At 36.7% G+C, this 20591-nt stretch overlaps 3 protein-coding genes across 3 annotated transcripts; 1 reads left to right on the top strand and 2 right to left on the bottom strand.

The window, feature by feature from the left end:
- Positions 1-3522: 3522 nt before the first annotated feature.
- On the top strand, positions 3523-5626 carry LOC131937835 (uncharacterized). The gene is made up of 4 exons (XM_059295511.1): positions 3523-3720; positions 4310-4466; positions 5294-5526; positions 5615-5626. The coding sequence occupies exons 1-4, from the start codon at positions 3523-3525 to the stop codon at positions 5624-5626; spliced, it is 600 nt and encodes a 199-aa protein (XP_059151494.1).
- Positions 5627-10456: 4830 nt separating this feature from the next.
- On the bottom strand, positions 10457-12912 carry LOC131937834 (uncharacterized). Its single transcript, XM_059295510.1, has 3 exons — positions 12742-12912; positions 12070-12121; positions 10457-11148 (listed from the first exon to the last, which is right to left on the bottom strand). The coding sequence occupies exons 1-3, from the start codon at positions 12910-12912 to the stop codon at positions 10457-10459; spliced, it is 915 nt and encodes a 304-aa protein (XP_059151493.1).
- Positions 12913-15886: 2974 nt separating this feature from the next.
- LOC131937833 (uncharacterized) lies at positions 15887-20323 on the bottom strand. The gene is made up of 3 exons (XM_059295509.1): positions 20118-20323; positions 16930-17024; positions 15887-16422 (listed from the first exon to the last, which is right to left on the bottom strand). Exons 1-3 carry the CDS (start codon positions 20321-20323, stop codon positions 15887-15889), a joined length of 837 nt encoding a protein of 278 aa, XP_059151492.1.
- Between the last annotated feature and the right edge of the window lie 268 nt (positions 20324-20591).

Raw genomic sequence — 20591 nt, 5'->3', positions numbered from 1 at the left:
TTATCTATTTATCTATTTATCTATTTATCTATTTATCTATTTATCTATTTATCTATTTATCTATTTATCTATTTATCTATTTATCTATTTATCTATTTATCTATTTATCTATTTATCTATTTATCTATTTATCTATTTATCTATTTATCTATTTATCTATTTATCTATTTATCTATTTATCTATTTATCTATTTATCTATTTATCTATTTATCTATTTATCTATTTATCTATTTATCTATTTATCTATTTATCTATTTATCTATTTATCTATTTATCTATTTATCTATTTATCTATTTATCTATTTATCTATTTATCTATTTATCTATTTATCTATTTATCTATTTATCTATTTATCTATTTATCTATTTATCTATTTATCTATTTATCTATTTATCTATTTATCTATTTATCTATTTATCTATTTATCTATTTATCTATTTATCTATTTATCTATTTATCTATTTATCTATTTATCTATTTATCTATTTATCTATTTATCTATTTATCTATTTATCTATTTATCTATTTATCTATTTATCTATTTATCTATTTATCTATTTATCTATTTATCTATTTATCTATTTATCTATTTATCTATTTATCTATTTATCTATTTATCTATTTATCTATTTATCTATTTATCTATTTATCTATTTATCTATTTATCTATTTATCTATTTATCTATTTATCTATTTATCTATTTATCTATTTATCTATTTATCTATTTATCTATTTATCTATTTATCTATTTATCTATTTATCTATTTATCTATTTATCTATTTATCTATTTATCTATTTATCTATTTATCTATTTATCTATTTATCTATTTATCTATTTATCTATTTATCTATTTATCTATTTATCTATTTATCTATTTATCTATTTATCTATTTATCTATTTATCTATTTATCTATTTATCTATTTATCTATTTATCTATTTATCTATTTATCTATTTATCTATTTATCTATTTATCTATTTATCTATTTATCTATTTATCTATTTATCTATTTATCTATTTATCTATTTATCTATTTATCTATTTATCTATTTATCTATTTATCTATTTATCTATTTATCTATTTATCTATTTATCTATTTATCTATTTATCTATTTATCTATTTATCTATTTATCTATTTATCTATTTATCTATTTATCTATTTATCTATTTATCTATTTATCTATTTATCTATTTATCTATTTATCTATTTATCTATTTATCTATTTATCTATTTATCTATTTATCTATTTATCTATTTATCTATTTATCTATTTATCTATTTATCTATTTATCTATTTATCTATTTATCTATTTATCTATTTATCTATTTATCTATTTATCTATTTATCTATTTATCTATTTATCTATTTATCTATTTATCTATTTATCTATTTATCTATTTATCTATTTATCTATTTATCTATTTATCTATTTATCTATTTATCTATTTATCTATTTATCTATTTATCTATTTATCTATTTATCTATTTATCTATTTATCTATTTATCTATTTATCTATTTATCTATTTATCTATTTATCTATTTATCTATTTATCTATTTATCTATTTATCTATTTATCTATTTATCTATTTATCTATTTATCTATTTATCTATTTATCTATTTATCTATTTATCTATTTATCTATTTATCTATTTATCTATTTATCTATTTATCTATTTATCTATTTATCTATTTATCTATTTATCTATTTATCTATTTATCTATTTATCTATTTATCTATTTATCTATTTATCTATTTATCTATTTATCTATTTATCTATTTATCTATTTATCTATTTATCTATTTATCTATTTATCTATTTATCTATTTATCTATTTATCTATTTATCTATTTATCTATTTATCTATTTATCTATTTATCTATTTATCTATTTATCTATCTATTTATCTATTTATCTATTTTTCTATTTTACTATTTTTCTATATTTGCATTTATTCTATTTTTCCATTTATTCTATTTATCTATTTATCTATTTATCTATTTATCTATTTATCTATTTATCTGTTTATCTGTTTATCTGTTTATCTGTTTATCTATTTATCTGTTTATCTGTTTATCTGTTTATCTGTTTATCTGTTTATCTGTTCATCTGTTCATCTATTCATCTATTCATCTATTTATCTTTTCATCTTTTTTTTTATATTCATCTATTCATCTATTCATCTATTCATCTATTCATCTATTCATCTATTCATCTATTCATCTATTCATCTATTCATCTATTCATCTATTCATCTATTCATCTATTCATCTATTCATCTATTCATCTATTCATCTATTCATCTATTCATCTATTCATCTATTCATCTATTCATCTATCTAGTTATCTATCTATTTATTTTTTCATATAATTAATTTTTTATTTATTTTATATATCTATCTGTTAGCACCACCAGAAACCTACTGGACCACCAACCTACTGGACCACCAACCTACTGGACCACCAACCTACTGGACCACCAACCTATCTACCAGCACTTTCAGAAACATACTGGACCACCAACCTATCTGTAAGCACCATCATAAACCTACTGGACCACCAACCTACTGGACCACCAACCTACTGGACCACCAACCTATCTGCTAGCACCATTAGAAACCTACTGGACCACCAACCTACTGGACCACCAATCTACTGGACCACCAACCTACTGGACCACCAACCTATCTACCAGCACTACCAGAAACCTACTGGACCACCAGCCTATCTACCAGCACTACCAGAAACCTACTGGACCACCAACCTATCTGCTAGCACCATCAGAAACCTACTGGTCCAACAACCTACTGGACCACCAACCTACTGGACCACCAACCTATCTGCTAGCACCATCAGAAACCTACTGGACCATCAACCTACTGGACCACCAACCTATCTGCTAGCACCACCAGAAACCTACTAGACCACCAACCTACTGGACCACCAACCTACTGGACCACCAACCTATCTGCTAGCACCATCAGAAACCTACTGGACCACCAACCTACTGGACCACCAACCTACTGGACCACCAACCTACTGGACCACCAACCTATCTACCAGCACTACCAGAAACCTACTAGACCACCAATCTACTGGACCACCAACCTACTGGACCATCAACCTATCTACCAGCACTACCAGAAACCTACTGGACCACCAACCTATCTGCAAGCACCATCATAAACCTACTGGACCACCAACCTATCTGTTAGCACAACCAGAAACCTACTAGACCACCAACCTACTGGACCACCAACCTACTGGACCACCAACCTATCTGCTAGCACCATCAGAAACCTACTGGACCACCAACCTACTAGACCACCAACCTACTGGACCACCAACCTACTGGACCACCAACCTACTGGACCACCAACCTACTGGACCACCAACCTACTGGACCACCAACCTACTGGACCACCAACCTACTGGACCACCAACCTACTGGACCACCAACCTACTGGACCACCAACCTGCTGGACCACCAACCTATCTAGTCCACTACCATGGAGTTTGCCCTAAACAAGAGCACTGACGGGGACATAACTCTGAAACCTGTCTACACCAGCCCAACAGTTGTGAGCTTATTGAGCGACCCTGTGTGGCAGCTGGTCGACTTTGTCATGTCTGCCCCGGTACTTGGGATCTTGAGTTCCTTTGGTATCGGTGCTAATATTATTAACATCATGGTGTTTTTAAAACAGGTGGGTTTAAAAAAGGTCGGTGCTAATATTATTAACATCATGGTGTTTTTAAAACAGGTGGGTTTAAAAAAGGTCGGTGCTAATATTATCAACATTACAGTATTTTTAAAACAGGTGGGTTAAATATTTAAAACAATTCAAATTATTCAGAATCTTGAGATAAAAACTGCTTTCAATTTAATTATTTATTTTAGTAGATTATATTAACTTTGTAGTACAAAAGTACTACAAAGTTAGTCTATTAAAATAAATTCTAAAATTGATTTCTAATTAAGTTTTTATTTTTGTATTTCTAATAGCTGTTTAATAAGAATACGATTAGCAAGTAATTCAAAAACGTTATAATAAAACTAACTTTAAAAAGCATTTATTATTTTTTATTATTATTATTATTATTATTATTATTATTATTATTATTATTATTATTATTATTATTATTATTATTATTATTATTATTATTATTATCTAATTTAGTTTCTTGTAGTTTACGATTTGTTATGGATGTTCCAAAACTTTTTGTCCTGGTATAATTAGGTCTTTTTAAAATATTTGTGTTAGTTGAATCAATCTATTTTAAACTCCAACCCAGGACTTGAGTAAAACAGTCAACGTAAATTTCTTGGCTCTCTGTGTCGCTGACCTAGGATCTAGCGTCTTCATGTTCTGGGAAAGTGTTTTGTACAATCCTTATCTTCAAAAGTCTGGCATTCCCATAGGTCTAGAAGATTTGGTGTACCTTACAGCAGGTATGTACATCTATAGAACTGGAAGATTTGGTCTATATCATAGCAGGTATGTAAATCTATAGAACTGGAAGATTTGGTCTATATCATAGCAGGTATGTACATCTATGGAACTGGAAGATTTGGTCTATATCATAGCAGGTATGTACATCTATAGAACTGGAAGATTTGGTCTATATCATAGCAGGTATGTACATCTATGGAACTGGAAGATTTGGTCTATATCATAGCAGGTATGTACATCTATAGAACTGGAAGATTTGGTCTATATCATAGCAGGTATGTACATCTATGGAACTGGAAGATTTGATCTATATCATAGCAGGTATGTACATCTATGGAACTGGAAGATTTGGTCTATATCATAGCAGGTATGTACATCTATAGAACTGGAAGATTTGGTCTATATCATAGCAGGTATGTACATCTATGGAACTGGAAGATTTGGTCTATATCATAGCAGGTATGTACATCTATAGAACTGGAAGATTTGGTCTATATCATAGCAGGTATGTACATCTATAGAACTGGAAGATTTGGTCTATATCATAGCAGGTATGTACATCTATGGAACTGGAAGATTTGGTCTATATCATAGCAGGTATGTACATCTATGGAACTGGAAGATTTGGTCTATATCAAAGAATGTGGGTTGCTTTATTTAATCTTGTTTCTGGATAACGAATACCTGTTACGTCATTTACTGTGAATATCATTAGTGTTTAATCAGCTTCTTTAAAACAAAAGTATACAAAAGCAACGCATCACATTAACATATAAAATATATCAACTCACAATATATAAATTGTACTTCAATTTTTTATCCCCAGCTTTACCTAGCGCAGTTTTCTCCCGAATCTCCACCCTAATCCACGTGTACATAACACTAGAGCGGTGCCTGTGTATTGCCATGCCTCTAAAGATCAAAGAAATCTTCACACCGAACCAATCAATAACCACCATGGCTGGGATTTATCTATTATCGACTCTCAGCATTTTACCAATGTACCTGTCAGGTTACCTGGAGCTGTCAATCAACCCAACAACCAACACAACCGTCTACGTCAGAATTCGGTACGACAATGCGATTCTTCTAGAAAGTATTGGTTTATTTTTGACTGTGCTCTGTATTTTATTACCTTATGTTTTAGAAATCTTCCTGACAATTATTATAATCTGGCAGTTACAAGATAAATCTAAATTGCGCAATAAAATGACGAAAACGGCAAATTCAAAACCTAAACTGACCGCCAAAGACAGGAAAGTGGTTAAAATGGTTGTAATTATAGCTTGCTTTTTTATACTCTTCTATTTCTTGAGTTGCTTTAATTTCCTGCAGGGTATAATCAAAAGTTTTTTAGCCCAGAATGTCGAAAACTTGAACAGGCTCCAAGTTTTCTTTGTTCCCTGGTCGTGTATACGAATATCTGAACAAATTCAATACATAGTCAACATTTTTATTTTTTACAGTATGAGCACAACTTATCAATTAGTTTTCCGTCAAATATTCAAAATTGTAAACCGATACTATCAAGGGTAATAATTTATTTTTCCAAATGAATAAAAAATTGTCTATTTAAAATACAGTTTTAAAAACTGGAAGATACGCAACAGTAACTAACACTTTATAAATGTTTGCTTAAAAATGTATAAGCTATCTATTATTTCAGTTATCATATATCGGGTTTGTATCATTTCACTTATCATATATCGGGTTTCTATCATTTCACGTATCATATATCGGATTTGTATCATTTCACTTATCAAATATCGGGTTTGTATCATTTCATGTATGATATATTAGGCTTGTATCATTTCACTTATCGTATATAGGGTTTGTATCATTTTACTTATCATATATTAGGCTTGTATCATTTCACTTATCATACATCGGGTTTGTATCATTTCACTTATAATATATTATGCTTGAATCATTTCACTTATCATATATCGGGTTTGTGTCATTTCACTTATCATATATTAGGCTTGTATCATTTCACTTATGATATATCGGTCTGTATCATTTCACTTATCATATATCGTAATACTTCAATGTCTTATTCTGCTATCCACTTGTTATTAAAACTATTCTCGTTGTTACGGATTTCATTCGCAAAGAATTTTTTAAATTATTTTCACCAAATTGTAATCTTGTTACTCATGTTACGTTTGGTCTTATAGTGAACTCGATCGATTCTACAGAAATATCTTTTTAAAACTTTTGGGGACTTAACCTCGCGTTTTTTAGCAAAATCTCTTTTTATGCATCGAACTATTTACTGGTAGGAGAGGTAACTGTGTAAGTATTGTAGACGTTGTAGTCGCCCAGCGAGGATTGCTTGGTTATTTAACTATGAATTCATATGTCTATAAATAGATTTCTTTTTGAGTTCGTGTTTTAATTTTTTGGGTTTAGTTGACCAAAAAAAACAACACTAAATTGTAAACCCATTTTTAGCGACTCGATGTTTTTTTAGTTTCTTTTAAAATATTTAAAAAACAAAACACATTTTAGCACAAATTGTGACAAAAATTACAATTTAAAGTTTTACATACTTATATTCTTTAAATTTCATTTTATAAAAGTTTAAACAAAAATTTGACTGTTTAATTTATGGATATTTTTAAAATAAAATTTTATACCAAAACAAGATAGTGATAACTATTTTACCTTAAAAATGTCAATGTTTGCAATGTTTTTGTGTGATACAATAGGCTTATGTGATACATGTGAAGAAAATAAAACAAAACATTGTTTTACTCTCAAGGGAAAATATACAAGGATTTACCATCAACATCACTGGGAATTCTTTATCCTTCTCCTAATTGTAAAACAAAACAAAAGGGAAGGAATTTTATGTCAAAGGGCAATAACCTCACTTAAAAATATGAGTTTCAATACAAAGGTTTCGTTTAAAGAAATTAGACATACGTTTGTATTCATAAATACCACCTTTTTTTTTATTTCTTTTTTTTTTCGTGAAGTCCTAAAAATAAATACAGCAAACGTGAAGATCAGTTTAAATTTAGCTATATGTTGACACAAAAACGGTTGAATTAAAATATTTTTTTATAAAGAAATTTCAAATTTGAAGAAAATTGAAGAAATTTGAATTTTTACGAAATAAGCTATAACCAGTCTATTATAGTCTATTATAGATAACCATGTAATTATTCTCTTTTCTATAATTATTCCCCTTTATAATTCAAATTCAAGAAATTTATCAGCAATCGTACGGTCAAAGGGAAACAAACATGAAATTGTTTCGATTCGAAGTTTTATCATGGTTATTCCCCTTTTTATTTTTTGTAATTGTTTGAAAGGTTAAAAAAAAAAACGTTGAAAACCGCATGTTCGTGATATTTCATGTTCAAGAAAGTTGTTTGAGTATATTATAATTTTTCATAACAAAATATTAAATTTTTAGTGGTAAATATCAATATTTAAATTAAATTAAATTAATACTAATATTTAATATTATTTATTTATATTTTGAAATATTAAAATTATTTATTGATAATTAGTAATATTAGGCCTAATTAATATTTTTTTTTTATTTATTCATTAATTTTGACTATTTTATTATAACAAATCCCTTAGATATCTAATCAGACAACATTTGCAAAACTATAAAGCGAGGTAACTACTGCTCACATACAAACTAAAATGAATTCATGTTGGTTTCCCTTTGACCACTTTTTTTTTTTTTTTTTTTTTTTTTTTTTTTTTTTTATTTCACGTATCTATCTATATATATAATTCTCTTCTGGGAGACGCTAGAAAACAAGCTGTAAACGCGCTCCCTACCATCCCCACCCCTAAATGGTCTTAGTGAGCTGTGGTTCACGCTATGTTTACCTTCGTGGAGTCGGGTTTAGTGACGGCTATTAGGGGCAGATAATTTAGTTTGAAACGATTTTTACGTTGGGGGAGGGGAGGAAGGGGGGTGGGAAGGAAAGGGGGGTTATGGTCCTTAACGAGCTACTTATAGTGTTTTAAAGAAATATTTTCAGTGTCAGCGTTGGTACTGTCGAATTCACAAATTACGAATTACTGAAAAGTAGAAAAAACAACTAAATAGCGGCGTATGTTATGCCGCGGGCCGGCTCGTTGGGAATATTCTTGGTGACTGCTATTAGTACTCGACACTATATACTATTACTAAAATAGAAACGCAAGAATTATATATTTTTTATCATATTTCAGCAACTACTTCGCATTTAAAATATAATAATGAACGACCATTTAAACAACTAAAAAGCGAGCGTTACTATATTCTGTACTCAATATTCAAATCTCAAGACTCGTCAAGAGTCCCACGCTTTCTTTTGGATTTGCCTGGTGAATTTTTCTGGTGGATTTGTTTGAAGTTTTCAAACATGTGCTAACACATTTTGCAACATTTATAAGGGGGAAATGTGTTTGCTTTCGTACAATGACGCTTCCCCCCTACCCCCTACCCCTTGTCGGTATACACTTTGCGTAAATAAATTGTTGTTGTCACATAAATTTATTTTTGGTAGGTGTGACCAGAACGGTGTTACCTATAAGGTCAACTAGTAGTTCGCCCGGTGCTACCTGTAATGTGAACTAGTAGTTCGCCTAAGGCGCAAAAATGTGAAGTCGCCATTATTAAAAAGTACGTAATAATTGATAACTTTCATTTTCCTACATTAACTATATACAAAAGGCGTAACGATCTATGTAGGTGCCGAACTATCAATTTTGCGCCCCATCTAGCGCGTTGGTGAAAATGCGCCCCCACCTCCCTCATGTGAAATGGTCGAGGCGCTTTTCAACCAGTGTTTCTTCCAGACTTTTCTCGGGGGAGGGGGGGGGGAACCTAAAATTTTCGGGAGAGGGGGGGCGAACTAAAATGTGGGGGGGGGGGGGGGGCGACACTGTTAAAAGTATATATTTTCTATATAAATTCCATTTCATACGGGGGGGGTGGAGATGCCTGTAAGAAACTGTGTTTTTACCAGTCACTTTGCCTTTTTATTTTGGTGTCGCACACTTGATGTGGAAAACAATTTAAAAGTTTGTAATGTCAAATTACAGACCACATTCTTTATTTCGACTGTATATAATTCAGTAATGAGCTCTTTAGTAGCCATAGAATAAAGATAATCCAATAATAATTACAAAACAACCATCTAATAAAAAATGCAAGAAATTTTTTTTTAAATTAACTATAAAAAAAGTTACTATGGTCAGCTGTGGGCCCCTAAATGGCGTGCCCCCCCCCCCCCCCCCCACCGCATTGCTGGGTCTGGTGGCACTGTAGTTCCGCCCCTGGTTAGAAGTGCCTGCAATTTTGCTCGGCCGTTTCGATCTAGAAAGACTGACGACAGACTGACGACAGACTGACGAAGAAGTGAGTTTTAAAAAAGCTTGTAAAAAACAACATAAATACCATTGATCAGCTGTTTTTTTAACTGAAACATTTGACTAATAATGTATATAATTTGGTTTTTCTAATAGGTATTGGTAACCCATGTTATTTTAAATGTGTCGGATTTTTAGCTATTTGGTTATTTTTTTGCTTTTTCACTAATATCGTTCAACGTGTAGTAATCACATTGCGTTTTGACCCTTAACTATTTTACACAATATTTTAAACAAGTATAACAATAAAATATATAGGCCTATAATTCATGTGTAGCCCACGTCCAAACAGTTGGTTGAATGTGCGCTGGCCACATTAGTTGACCCTCCGTCCAAACAGTTGGTTGAATATCCCCTGGCCAAATTAGTTGACCCTCCGTCCAAACAGTTGGTTGAATATCCCCTGGCCACATTAGTTGACCCTCCGTCCAAACAGTTGGTTGAATGTGCCCTGGCCACATCAGTTGACCCTCCGTCCAAACAGTTGGTTGAATGTGACCTGGCCACATTAGTTGACCCTCCGTCCAAACAGTTGGTTGAATGTGCCCTGGCAACATCAGTTGACCCTCCGTCCAAACAGTTGGTTGAGTGTTCCCTGGCCAAATTAGTTGACCCTCCGTCCAAACAGTTGGTTGAATGTCTCCCTGTAGCGCTGACTCATGACGTAGTACACGAAAATGTTGACGCTGCTGTTGACGGCCTCTAGCGTCAGGATAACCGACCAGATGACGTAATAGCTGTTCCGCTGAGCGCCCACCAGGTTGTAGACGTCCGCCACGACGACGCCGACGATAAAGTTGACGCAGCTGGGCAGCGTGCAGGCGATGAAGATACACGAGATGAGGACCACCATCTTGATGACCTTCTTGTCCCGTCCCCTCAGGCCGGCGGGTTCCTTGTCCGACCCGACCATCCCCCGACGCCATTTTGAGTTGGTCTGTAGCGTCCTGACGATGATGAGGGTGAAGATGATGTCGAGAATGACGGAGCTGAACTCGGTGACCACGTTAAAGTACGAGCCCACCTGCTCAAGGTAAGGCCCGGTAGGCACGTAAACAAGTCCGGTCAAAGTCCGGTTTCTGCTGGAGAAGTACTTTGAGCTGAGCGTGTAGCTGGCGAACAGCGGAGTCATGCCGGCTGCAATGACCAGGGTTATGCCGGCCATGACGCAGGCAGTGAGGGCAGGAGTCATAATTTGTTTGATCTGTAAGGGCAGAGCGATGCTGAGGCACCTCTCAAACGTGATGAATGTGGTGATCCACCAGGCAATCCTAACACACAGTCCGTGGGGAACAGCTGTCAGTGGAGACAAGACAAGACAAGATATGACATGATTTGTACAGCAAGCATTGGCCTACAGCATTCCTATAGCCTGACATTTGACACCATTTACACACAAACACACAGTCCGTGGGGAACAGCTGTCAGTGGAGACAAGACACAACAGGCAATATGACTTGTACAGCAAGCATTGGCCTACAGCATTCCTATAGCCTGACATTTGACACAAACACACACAAACACACACAAACACACACACAGACACACTTTCAAAATTCTAGTTAAACGATTGGCCTTTGTACTCATAGAGACGGCAGATCAATGTCTTAGTGGGGACGTCACGTCAATGTCCTAGGGCAGGTCAATGTCCTAGTGGGGACGTCAGGTCAATGTCCTAGTGGGGACGGCAGGTCAATGTCCTAGGGCAGGTCAATGTCCTAGGGCAGGTCAATGTCCTAGTGGGGGACGTCAGGTCAATGTCCTAGTGGGGACGACAGGTCAATGTCCTAGTGGGGACGGCAGGTCAATGTCCTAGGGCAGGTCAATGTCCTAGGGCAGGTCAATGTCCTAGTGGGGACGGCAGGTCAATGTCCTAGTGGGGACGGCAGGTCAATGTCCTAGGGCAGGTCAATGTCCTAGGGCAGTTCAATGTCCTAGTGGGGACGGCAGGTCGATGTCCTGGTGCGACGTCAGGTCAATGTCCTAGTGGGGACGGCAGGTCAATGTCCTAGTGGGGACGGCAGGTCGATGTCCTGGTGGGACGTCAGGTCAATGTCCTAGTGGGGACGGCAGGTCAATGTCCTAGTGGGGACGGCAGGTCGATGTCCTGGTGGGACGTCAGGTCAATGTCCTAGTGGGGACGGCAGGTCAATGTCCTAGTGGGGACGTCAGGTCAATGTCCTAGTGGGGACGGCAGGTCAATGTCCTAGTAGTGACTTATCTGCCACGATGAAATGAAGCTCCTCTCCAGCAAAGGTGACGTCAGATGCTAAAAATAGGGGGTTGTTAAAAATACTTTGTACCATCAGTGTGAGTAGACTGCCAAGGTCAGCCAAGGACAAACACAGAAGGCTGATGTTGATGGTGTCACGGAACCCCTGGGGAGAGAAAATGGCGTCGTCTGGTGGGGTTAGGGTTAGGGTCAGGGTCAGGGTTAGGGTCTGGGTCAGGGTTATGGTCTGGGTCAGGGTTAGGGTCTGGGTCAGGGTTAGGGTCTGGGTCAGGGTTAGGGTCTGGGTCAGGGTTAGGGTCTGGGTCAGAGTTATAGTTAGGGGTAGGGTTAGTGTAAGTGTTAGGATTAGGATTAGGATTAGGGTTCAGTTCTACTTGATGGGTGTTGTTTCTTTTAAATGTTTATTAAAAATGTGATATGTTTAACTGCACAAATAAAGCAACAATATAACTTAAATTATCACATTATTCAACTCAAACGTTCACATTAAAAATTATCGGCATTGTCATCGCAGCCCCCTGGTGACGTCATCAACATCATCATGTAGTTGATGACGTCACCCACCTTACCTGTCGCAGGTAGACGATGACGCTGATGACGTAACCAACTAACCTGTCGCAGGTAGACGATGACATTGATGACGTCACCCACCTTACCTGTCGCAGGTAGACGATGACATTAATGACATTAGCCACAGAGCCCAAAACGCTGAGGATGCCGTTGATGCTCACGAAGAAGGCGATCTCGAAGTAGTGTCTGACGTCATCGCTGATGAGCTGGTCGGGTGAGTGACCTGCAGGTGTGGAAGATTTGCTGGAGTAGTTCATGGCTGTCCGCCTCAAGCTCACGTTGACCTAATGACCTAATCTTAGATCACATGACCTTATGTGGTCATCTGACTTGGTTGTAAGTCATTTTTTCCTAAATTTAAATCCAAAGACATTTTTGTTTTGTCTAGAACGTTCTACAGCACGACAGTATCACGTGGTAGAGACTTCACAAATAGTTATGTGGTTTACAGACCCAGTGTGTAATCAATATGTAATCAGTGTGTAATACATGTGTAATCATAGTGTAATCAATATGTAATCAGTGTGTAAATATCGCCGATCTTCCCATCAGTCCAGCCGCTAGACACAGAATGTTTACCGACTGAGTTCACTCCCTTGGGTAAATCTCATCTCGCTGAAAAATCTATTTTTAGACACATCGAAGCTGATTGGCTGTAAGTTTTCTTTATTTATTTTGTCAATTCTGATGGAACAATAGAAAAAAAACATTATTTTGTACTGCAAACAACTCTTTCACAAATACAATAGTATATATATATTTATATATCACTGCTATTTTCGCATTTCCCGACTAATGAATTATGTCCTCAAGAGTAGTTCGTCCAAGTCCTGATGTCCTACCATGTCATGATAAAACATGTGCTTTGTTTACTTTTACTGCATTGATCGAAATCTATTGGGTAATTGAATGATTGTATTTCGCTAATGTTCAATAAAAGTTAGATAAGTGACTCTCCAGTCATGAGGCTTAAGACAAGGGGGACCAGTTTTGTTCTTTGTCCTTGTCCTAATGTCCTACCAAGCTATAGTAATGGCCTAATGCTAGTGCAAATAGTTTACATGTTTGTGTTGCAACTGTCGTCTAAATTATTCCGCAGATTTTTAAAATAAAACTCCTTGAAGTAAAATTATACAAATTGAATTAGAGGAAAATCTTGTTTAAAATTTGTTTCGGTTTTACCTAACATCGAGACGCTTTCAGAAAGAAAGTTGAATGCGAAACTTCAAATATTATCGCGATATGATTTTGTAACACGGTCACATCGCCCGACCTTCCGTGAAGCTAGTTCTTCATTTTGTCCTTATGTTAAGACACAACTGAGATGTGTTGAACTCTGGCGGATTTTAAAGAATTTGAAGTACATAGCAATGATATTGATAAATCTGTCATTTATGTAAGAGAAAGGTTATGGCTAAGTATACGAGTTACGTCTTTTATTTTATAGAGTAAATCGATTGAAAATAATGCGTTAAGCAAATAACAGTGGGAGAGGTAGCACCATGACATTAGTCGTCGACTGTCGTTCTTTACACCAGGGAGGGGGGGGTAGCGGGGAGGGGTTGGCAGGGAGGGGTTGGCTGGGCAAGATTGCTGTCATTACTACGTGTCATTTGTGATAATGAACGGTTACATATGATAGCAGAGTTTATTCACATTAATTCAAGAAAATTGCAAGGAAATTAGGATCATTGGTAAACAAGTAACATTTTATTTACTAATTTAAAAATTGATTTATGTATAGATTTGAGTCTTGTTTTTATCGCGACCTACACCCAGCTGTAGTTTTTATAAATATAAGTTACTTGTAATCACTTCTAAAAGATAATTCATGTTGAACAAAAATTTTAAAACTGTTTATAGCAATAATTATAAGAAATAATTTTAAAACGCACTATTTATAACAATAGTTAAGTGGATATTTTGCGAACTGAAGGACACTTTCATATAGCCAAAAAATTGTATTTGTCCGGAATAAAATAAATAGAACAACTATTAGATCAGAGATCAGAAGTGTTTGTTTCCATTAAACGAATGGTTGCATCAAAACAAAAATAACATTACAAAGTAAGAAATGTATGCTATTGTTTATAATATCAACACGACACGCTTTAATGCACACAAAGGCTGAAAATAAAAAGATTTTCTTTAAATATAATAGTGCACCTTTGTTGTTATTTTACTATTGCTAGGTGTTTACATTGTATCTTGTGGAGAAAATTGTGTTCCATCGTGCACTGTTCGCTGTATTAACATCGTTAATAAAGGACAATTGTTTTTAGTATTTATCTTCTATATAGGCCTACTACTAAAAACGAAACGTTTGTATATTTCTTTTTCGTTTGTTTGTCTGTTCCGTTAGATGAAACTTCTGCCTTATGTATAGAGCTTTAAAATACGTAATTATGTACAGAAAAATGTTCTTTTTTTGCTCAAAATGTAATACACTGATTTATTTTAAGACAATAATTAATTTATTGATATATTCATTTGTAGAAACACCCCTTTACTCATTAAAGTTCAGAACAAATACTTTATTTTCATAAAAAATTTAAAAACCGAACTTAGTGACATCACTTGATATTATTTACTTATTTTCACAACAAACATGGCCGCTTCCATGGAAGCACATTGCGTAATCACAACAGGCGTTCATTATTATTATTAGCCTGACGTAAGCTTTAATAATTTATTCATTTATTATTCAAATGAGGTTTGAGCTCAGAAAATATTACAGAAATAAATCGATTTTTTAAAGAGACAAAATTGTGTAAGCTGAGGTGTGGCTTTTAGATATGAATGATTAAGGTGCCTATCGGGACTTGGCAGGACACGGGGCATTTGAGTAGAGTTCGGCAGGTGAAGTAAAGTCCACCTGTGGCTTCAGGAAATGAAGGGATAATGTGATCAGACCAATGCTACGCCGAAACCGGAGTTTTAAAAGAAGAAATAGAAAGATTATATGACGTCTTTTTTAATGTGGGGTCTGGCTTTTTGTGCCAATGGCAAAGATGCAAATCGTCAAAGAAATGTGAGGTCATTTATAGACGAAACCCGCAGTTATCAAATGATAACGGGTAGTCTAGTTTATTATTAATATTGGTTGATTATCGTTAAATTAACATGTTTTACAGTGGGCCGACATCCTGGTTTAGAGGGTGAGGGGGGACGGTGGTATTCCATATTGTATTGGGTCACAGATTTGTGTGATGATGACATGTTGAAAGATGTTTATATTTTATTTCTCCTGAATATAAAAGCAAGAAATGACTGAACACATTTTCCCAGGAGCAGTTTGTAGTTGGCGCTCATGTTGTAGTAGATGAAGATGTTAGAGGCGTGTAGTATCTGCTCACACGTCAGCACCAGCGACCACGGGAAGAAAAAGGCGCGAATACTTTTAAAAGCCTCGGTCTCCGTGGCGATGAAGTTGTCGATAATGCCCTGCAGAAATTTGACGCAGTTCAGGAACGTGCAGACGATAAACAGAACTGAAATCAACAGAATCATTTTAATCACTTTCCTGTCCTTGGTTGATAATTTTGTCTTCCCTGCCCCGCTGCTTGTGGCCTGGCTGCGCCATTTTGATTTGACCTGCAGCTGTAGGATGATGATGATGGTGAAGAGGATGTCGAAGATGTAGGAGATGACGTTGATAAAGGCAGACACAACCAGCCCGATATTTTCGAGGAAAACAGAGTTGCTGTAGCTGACTCTGACGTAGATGGTTGTGTTGGTTGTTGGGTTGATTGACAGCTCCAGGTAACCTGACAGGTACATTGGTAAAATGCTGAGAGTCGATAATAGATAAATCCCAGCCATGGTGGTTATTGATTGGTTTGGTGTGAAGATTTCTTTGATCTTTAGAGGCATGGCTATACACAGGCACCGCTCTAGTGTTATGTACACGTGGATTAGGGTGGAGATTCGGGAGAAAACACCGTTTGGTAAAACTGTAAGGAAATAAAAGTATGTAAGGATGTTTAAGTTATGTTACAAAGTTACATGTATACACGCGGAATGAATCCAAATCTAAAGTTTTAGTGTTACATGTATGTTGTGGTCCCATCTGTAATTAGTTGTCATATGGTTGGTTCACATGTGTACAAAGTTACGTTCAAACATTAGCGTCACCAAAGTTGGATTTAAAAAAAAACTCACAGATTTACTGATTCAACTGTCTCATGCAGTTATTTCTTTTCTTTTATAAAACCTTACAGTAACCTAAGTATAGCTTAAGTTTTCTATGAACTTACATGAAACTTTCAACTTACCTGCAGTCAGATACGTCAAATCAGGCACTGCTACAGGTATGTCAGACTTCTGCAGGTAAGGGTTGACACAGATACTCTCCCAGAACAAGGTCAGGCTGTATCCAAGGTCAGCAACACACAGGGCTAAAAGACTGATGTTTACAGTCTCACCGTGGTCCTGGGGAAGGTTTAGGACAGGGCTAAAAGACTGATGTTTACAGTCTCACGGTGGTCCTGTGGAAGGTTTAGGACAGAGCTAAAAGACTGATGTTTACAGTCTCACGGTGGTCCTGGGGAAGATTTAGGACAGAGCTAAAAGACTGATGCTTACAGTCTCACGGTGGTCCTGGGGAAGATTTAGGACAGAGCTAAAGGACGGATGTTTACAGTCTCACGGTGGTCCTGGGGAAGGTTTAGGACAGAGCTAAAAGACTGATGTTTACAGTCTCACGGTGGTCCTGGGGAAGGTTTAGGACAGAGCTAAAAGACTGATGTTTACAGTCTCACAGTGGTCCTGGGGAAGGTTTAGGACAGAGCTAAAAGACTGATGTTTCTCACGGTGGTCCTGGGGAAGGTTTAGGACAGAGCTAAAAGACTGATGTTTACAGTCTCACGGTGGTCCTGGGGAAGGTTTAGGACAGAGCTAAAAGACTGATGTTTACAGTCTCACGGTGGTCCTGGGGAAGGTTTAGGACAGAGCTAAAAGACTGATGTTTACAGTCTCACGGTGGTCCTGGGGAAGGTTTAGGACAGAGCTAAAAGACTGATGTTTACAGTCTCACGGTGGTCCTGTGGAAGGTTTAGGACAGAGCTAAAAGTCTGATGTTTACAGTCTCATGGTGGTCCTGGGGAAGGTTTAGGACAGAGCTAAAAGACTGATGTTTACAGTCTCACGGTGGTTCTGGGGAAGGTTTAGGACAGAGCTAAATGACTGATGTTTACAGTCTCACGGTGGTCCTGGGGAAGGTTTAGAACAGAGCTAAAAGACTGATGTTTCTCACGGTGGTCCTGGGGAAGGTTTAGGACAGAGCTAAAAGACTGATGTTTCTCACGGTGGTCCTGGGGAAGGTTTAGGACAGAGCTAAAAGACTGATGTTTACAGTCTCACGGTGGTCCTGGGGAAGGTTTAGGACAGAGCTAAAAGACTGATGCTTACAGTCTCACGGTGGTCCTGGGGAAGGTTTAGGACAGAGCTAAAAGACTGATGTTTACAGTCTCATGGTGGTCCTGGGGAAGGTTTAAGACAGAGCTAAAAGACTGATGTTTACAGTCTCACGGTGGTCCTGGGGAAGATTTAGGACAGAGCTAAAAGACTGATGCTTACAGTCTCACGGTGGTCCTGGGGAAGGTTTAGGACAGAGCTAAAAGACTGATGTTTACAGTCTCACGGTGGTTCTGGGGAAGGTTTAGGACAGAGCTAAATGACTGATGTTTACAGTCTCACGGTGGTCCTGGGGAAGGTTTAGAACAGAGCTAAAAGACTGATGTTTCTCACGGTGGTCCTGGGGAAGGTTTAGGACAGAGCTAAAAGACTGATGTTTCTCACGGTGGTCCTGGGGAAGGTTTAGGACAGAGCTAAAAGACTGATGTTTACAGTCTCACGGTGGTCCTGGGGAAGGTTTAGGACAGAGCTAAAAGACTGATGCTTACAGTCTCACGGTGGTCCTGGGGAAGGTTTAGGAAAGAGCTAAAAGACTGATGTTTACAGTCTCATGGTGGTCCTGGGGAAGGTTTAAGACAGAGCTAAAAGACTGATGTTTACAGTCTCACGGTGGTCCTGGGGAAGATTTAGGACAGAGCTAAAAGACTGATGTTTACAGTCTCACGGTGGTCCTGGGGAAGGTTTAGGACAGAGCTAAAAGACTGATGTTTACAGTCTCACGGTGGTCCTGGGGAAGGTTTAGGACAGAGCTAAAAGACTGATGTTTACAGTCTCACGGTGGTCCTGTGGAAGGTTTAGGACAGAGCTAAAAGTCTGATGTTTACAGTCTCATGGTGGTCCTGGGGAAGGTTTAGGACAGAGCTAAAAGACTGATGTTTACAGTCTCACGGTGGTTCTGGGGAAGGTTTAGGACAGAGCTAAATGACTGATGTTTACAGTCTCACGGTGGTCCTGGGGAAGGTTTAGAACAGAGCTAAAAGACTGATGTTTCTCACGGTGGTCCTGGGGAAGGTTTAGGACAGAGCTAAAAGACTGATGTTTCTCACGGTGGTCCTGGGGAAGGTTTAGGACAGAGCTAAAAGACTGATGTTTACAGTCTCACGGTGGTCCTGGGGAAGGTTTAGGACAGAGCTAAAAGACTGATGCTTACAGTCTCACGGTGGTCCTGGGGAAGGTTTAGGACAGAGCTAAAAGACTGATGTTTACAGTCTCATGGTGGTCCTGGGGAAGGTTTAAGACAGAGCTAAAAGACTGATGTTTACAGTCTCACGGTGGTCCTGGGGAAGATTTAGGACAGAGCTAAAAGACTGATGCTTACAGTCTCACGGTGGTCCTGGGGAAGGTTTAGGACAGAGCTAAAAGACTGATGTTTACAGTCTCACGGTGGTTCTGGGGAAGGTTTAGGACAGAGCTAAATGACTGATGTTTACAGTCTCACGGTGGTCCTGGGGAAGGTTTAGAACAGAGCTAAAAGACTGATGTTTCTCACGGTGGTCCTGGGGAAGGTTTAGGACAGAGCTAAAAGACTGATGTTTCTCACGGTGGTCCTGGGGAAGGTTTAGGACAGAGCTAAAAGACTGATGTTTACAGTCTCACGGTGGTCCTGGGGAAGGTTTAGGACAGAGCTAAAAGACTGATGCTTACAGTCTCACGGTGGTCCTGGGGAAGGTTTAGGACAGAGCTAAAAGACTGATGTTTACAGTCTCATGGTGGTCCTGGGGAAGGTTTAAGACAGAGCTAAAAGACTGATGTTTACAGTCTCACGGTGGTCCTGGGGAAGATTTAGGACAGAGCTAAAAGACTGATGCTTACAGTCTCACGGTGGTCCTGGGGAAGGTTTAGGACAGAGCTAAAAGACTGATGTTTACAGTCTCACGGTGGTCGTGGGGAAGGTTTAGGACAGAGCTAAAAGACTGATGTTTACAGTCTCACATATATATATATATATATATATATATATATATATATATATATATATATATATATATATATATATATATATACATATATATATTGCCCTGAGGTATCGTGACCTAGACATACAAACTGCCCTCCTACCTGTTTGACGAAGACAACGACGTTGATGATGTTAGCGACGATACCACAGGAACTCAAGATGAGGTTGACAGCAACTGACAGAACAAAGTCTACCATCAACCAGATGGGGTCGCTCAACCCGTTGTCTAGAGGGTTGGTGTCAATCGGGTTGTTTGATCTCCCAACCTCAGCGCTACTGTTCACAGAGGTCTCCATCGTCGTGCAAACTGTGTTGACTTGTAAATATAAGTTTTTTTTTTAGTCGTACTGAACTACTCTCGAAAAGAGTTGTTAAATTTTACATAGCTTATGTTAATAACACATAAACCAGTAAGATGAATGGCTTCAATTCACAAAATTATACACTTGTATGTAAAAGCTTGAGTGTATTCAAGTTTCTGAAATATCATGTGTGTAAATAGTTGTGCTTTACTTGTGTTAAAACCATTTTTTTAAAACAACTATAAAGTAAAAAATTTAATAA

This window comes from Physella acuta, unplaced genomic scaffold (genome assembly GCF_028476545.2).
Source record: "Physella acuta isolate Inbredline_101_S28 unplaced genomic scaffold, ASM2847654v3 ptg000223l, whole genome shotgun sequence".
NCBI classification, from domain to species: domain Eukaryota; kingdom Metazoa; phylum Mollusca; class Gastropoda; family Physidae; genus Physella; species Physella acuta.
Note: the sequence above shows the minus strand (reverse complement) of the source record. Positions and strands in the feature narration are given on the sequence as shown.

Excerpts from the sequence above, each read along its gene's own strand:
- LOC131937835 (XM_059295511.1), top strand. The coding sequence starts at position 3,523 with ATGGAGTTTGCCCTAAACAAGAGCACTGACGGGGACATAACTCTGAAA. Across the intron at positions 3,721-4,309 it reads TCATGGTGTTTTTAAAACAG|GACTTGAGTAAAACAGTCAA; the intron begins GTGGGTTTAAAA and ends ACTCCAACCCAG. Across the intron at positions 4,467-5,293 it reads TTTGGTGTACCTTACAGCAG|CTTTACCTAGCGCAGTTTTC; the intron begins GTATGTACATCT and ends TTTTATCCCCAG.
- LOC131937834 (XM_059295510.1), bottom strand. The coding sequence starts at position 12,912 with ATGAACTACTCCAGCAAATCTTCCACACCTGCAGGTCACTCACCCGAC. Across the intron at positions 12,122-12,741 it reads TCATCGTCTACCTGCGACAG|CATCTGACGTCACCTTTGCT; the intron begins GTAAGGTGGGTG and ends CCCTATTTTTAG. Across the intron at positions 11,149-12,069 it reads CATTTCATCGTGGCAGATAA|CTGTTCCCCACGGACTGTGT; the intron begins GTCACTACTAGG and ends CTCCACTGACAG.
- LOC131937833 (XM_059295509.1), bottom strand. The coding sequence starts at position 20,323 with ATGGAGACCTCTGTGAACAGTAGCGCTGAGGTTGGGAGATCAAACAAC. Across the intron at positions 17,025-20,117 it reads GTCAAACAGGTAGGAGGGCA|CCTGACCTTGTTCTGGGAGA; the intron begins GTTTGTATGTCT and ends CCTTGGATACAG. Across the intron at positions 16,423-16,929 it reads TTTGACGTATCTGACTGCAG|GTTACCTGGAGCTGTCAATC; the intron begins GTAAGTTGAAAG and ends TGTACCTGTCAG.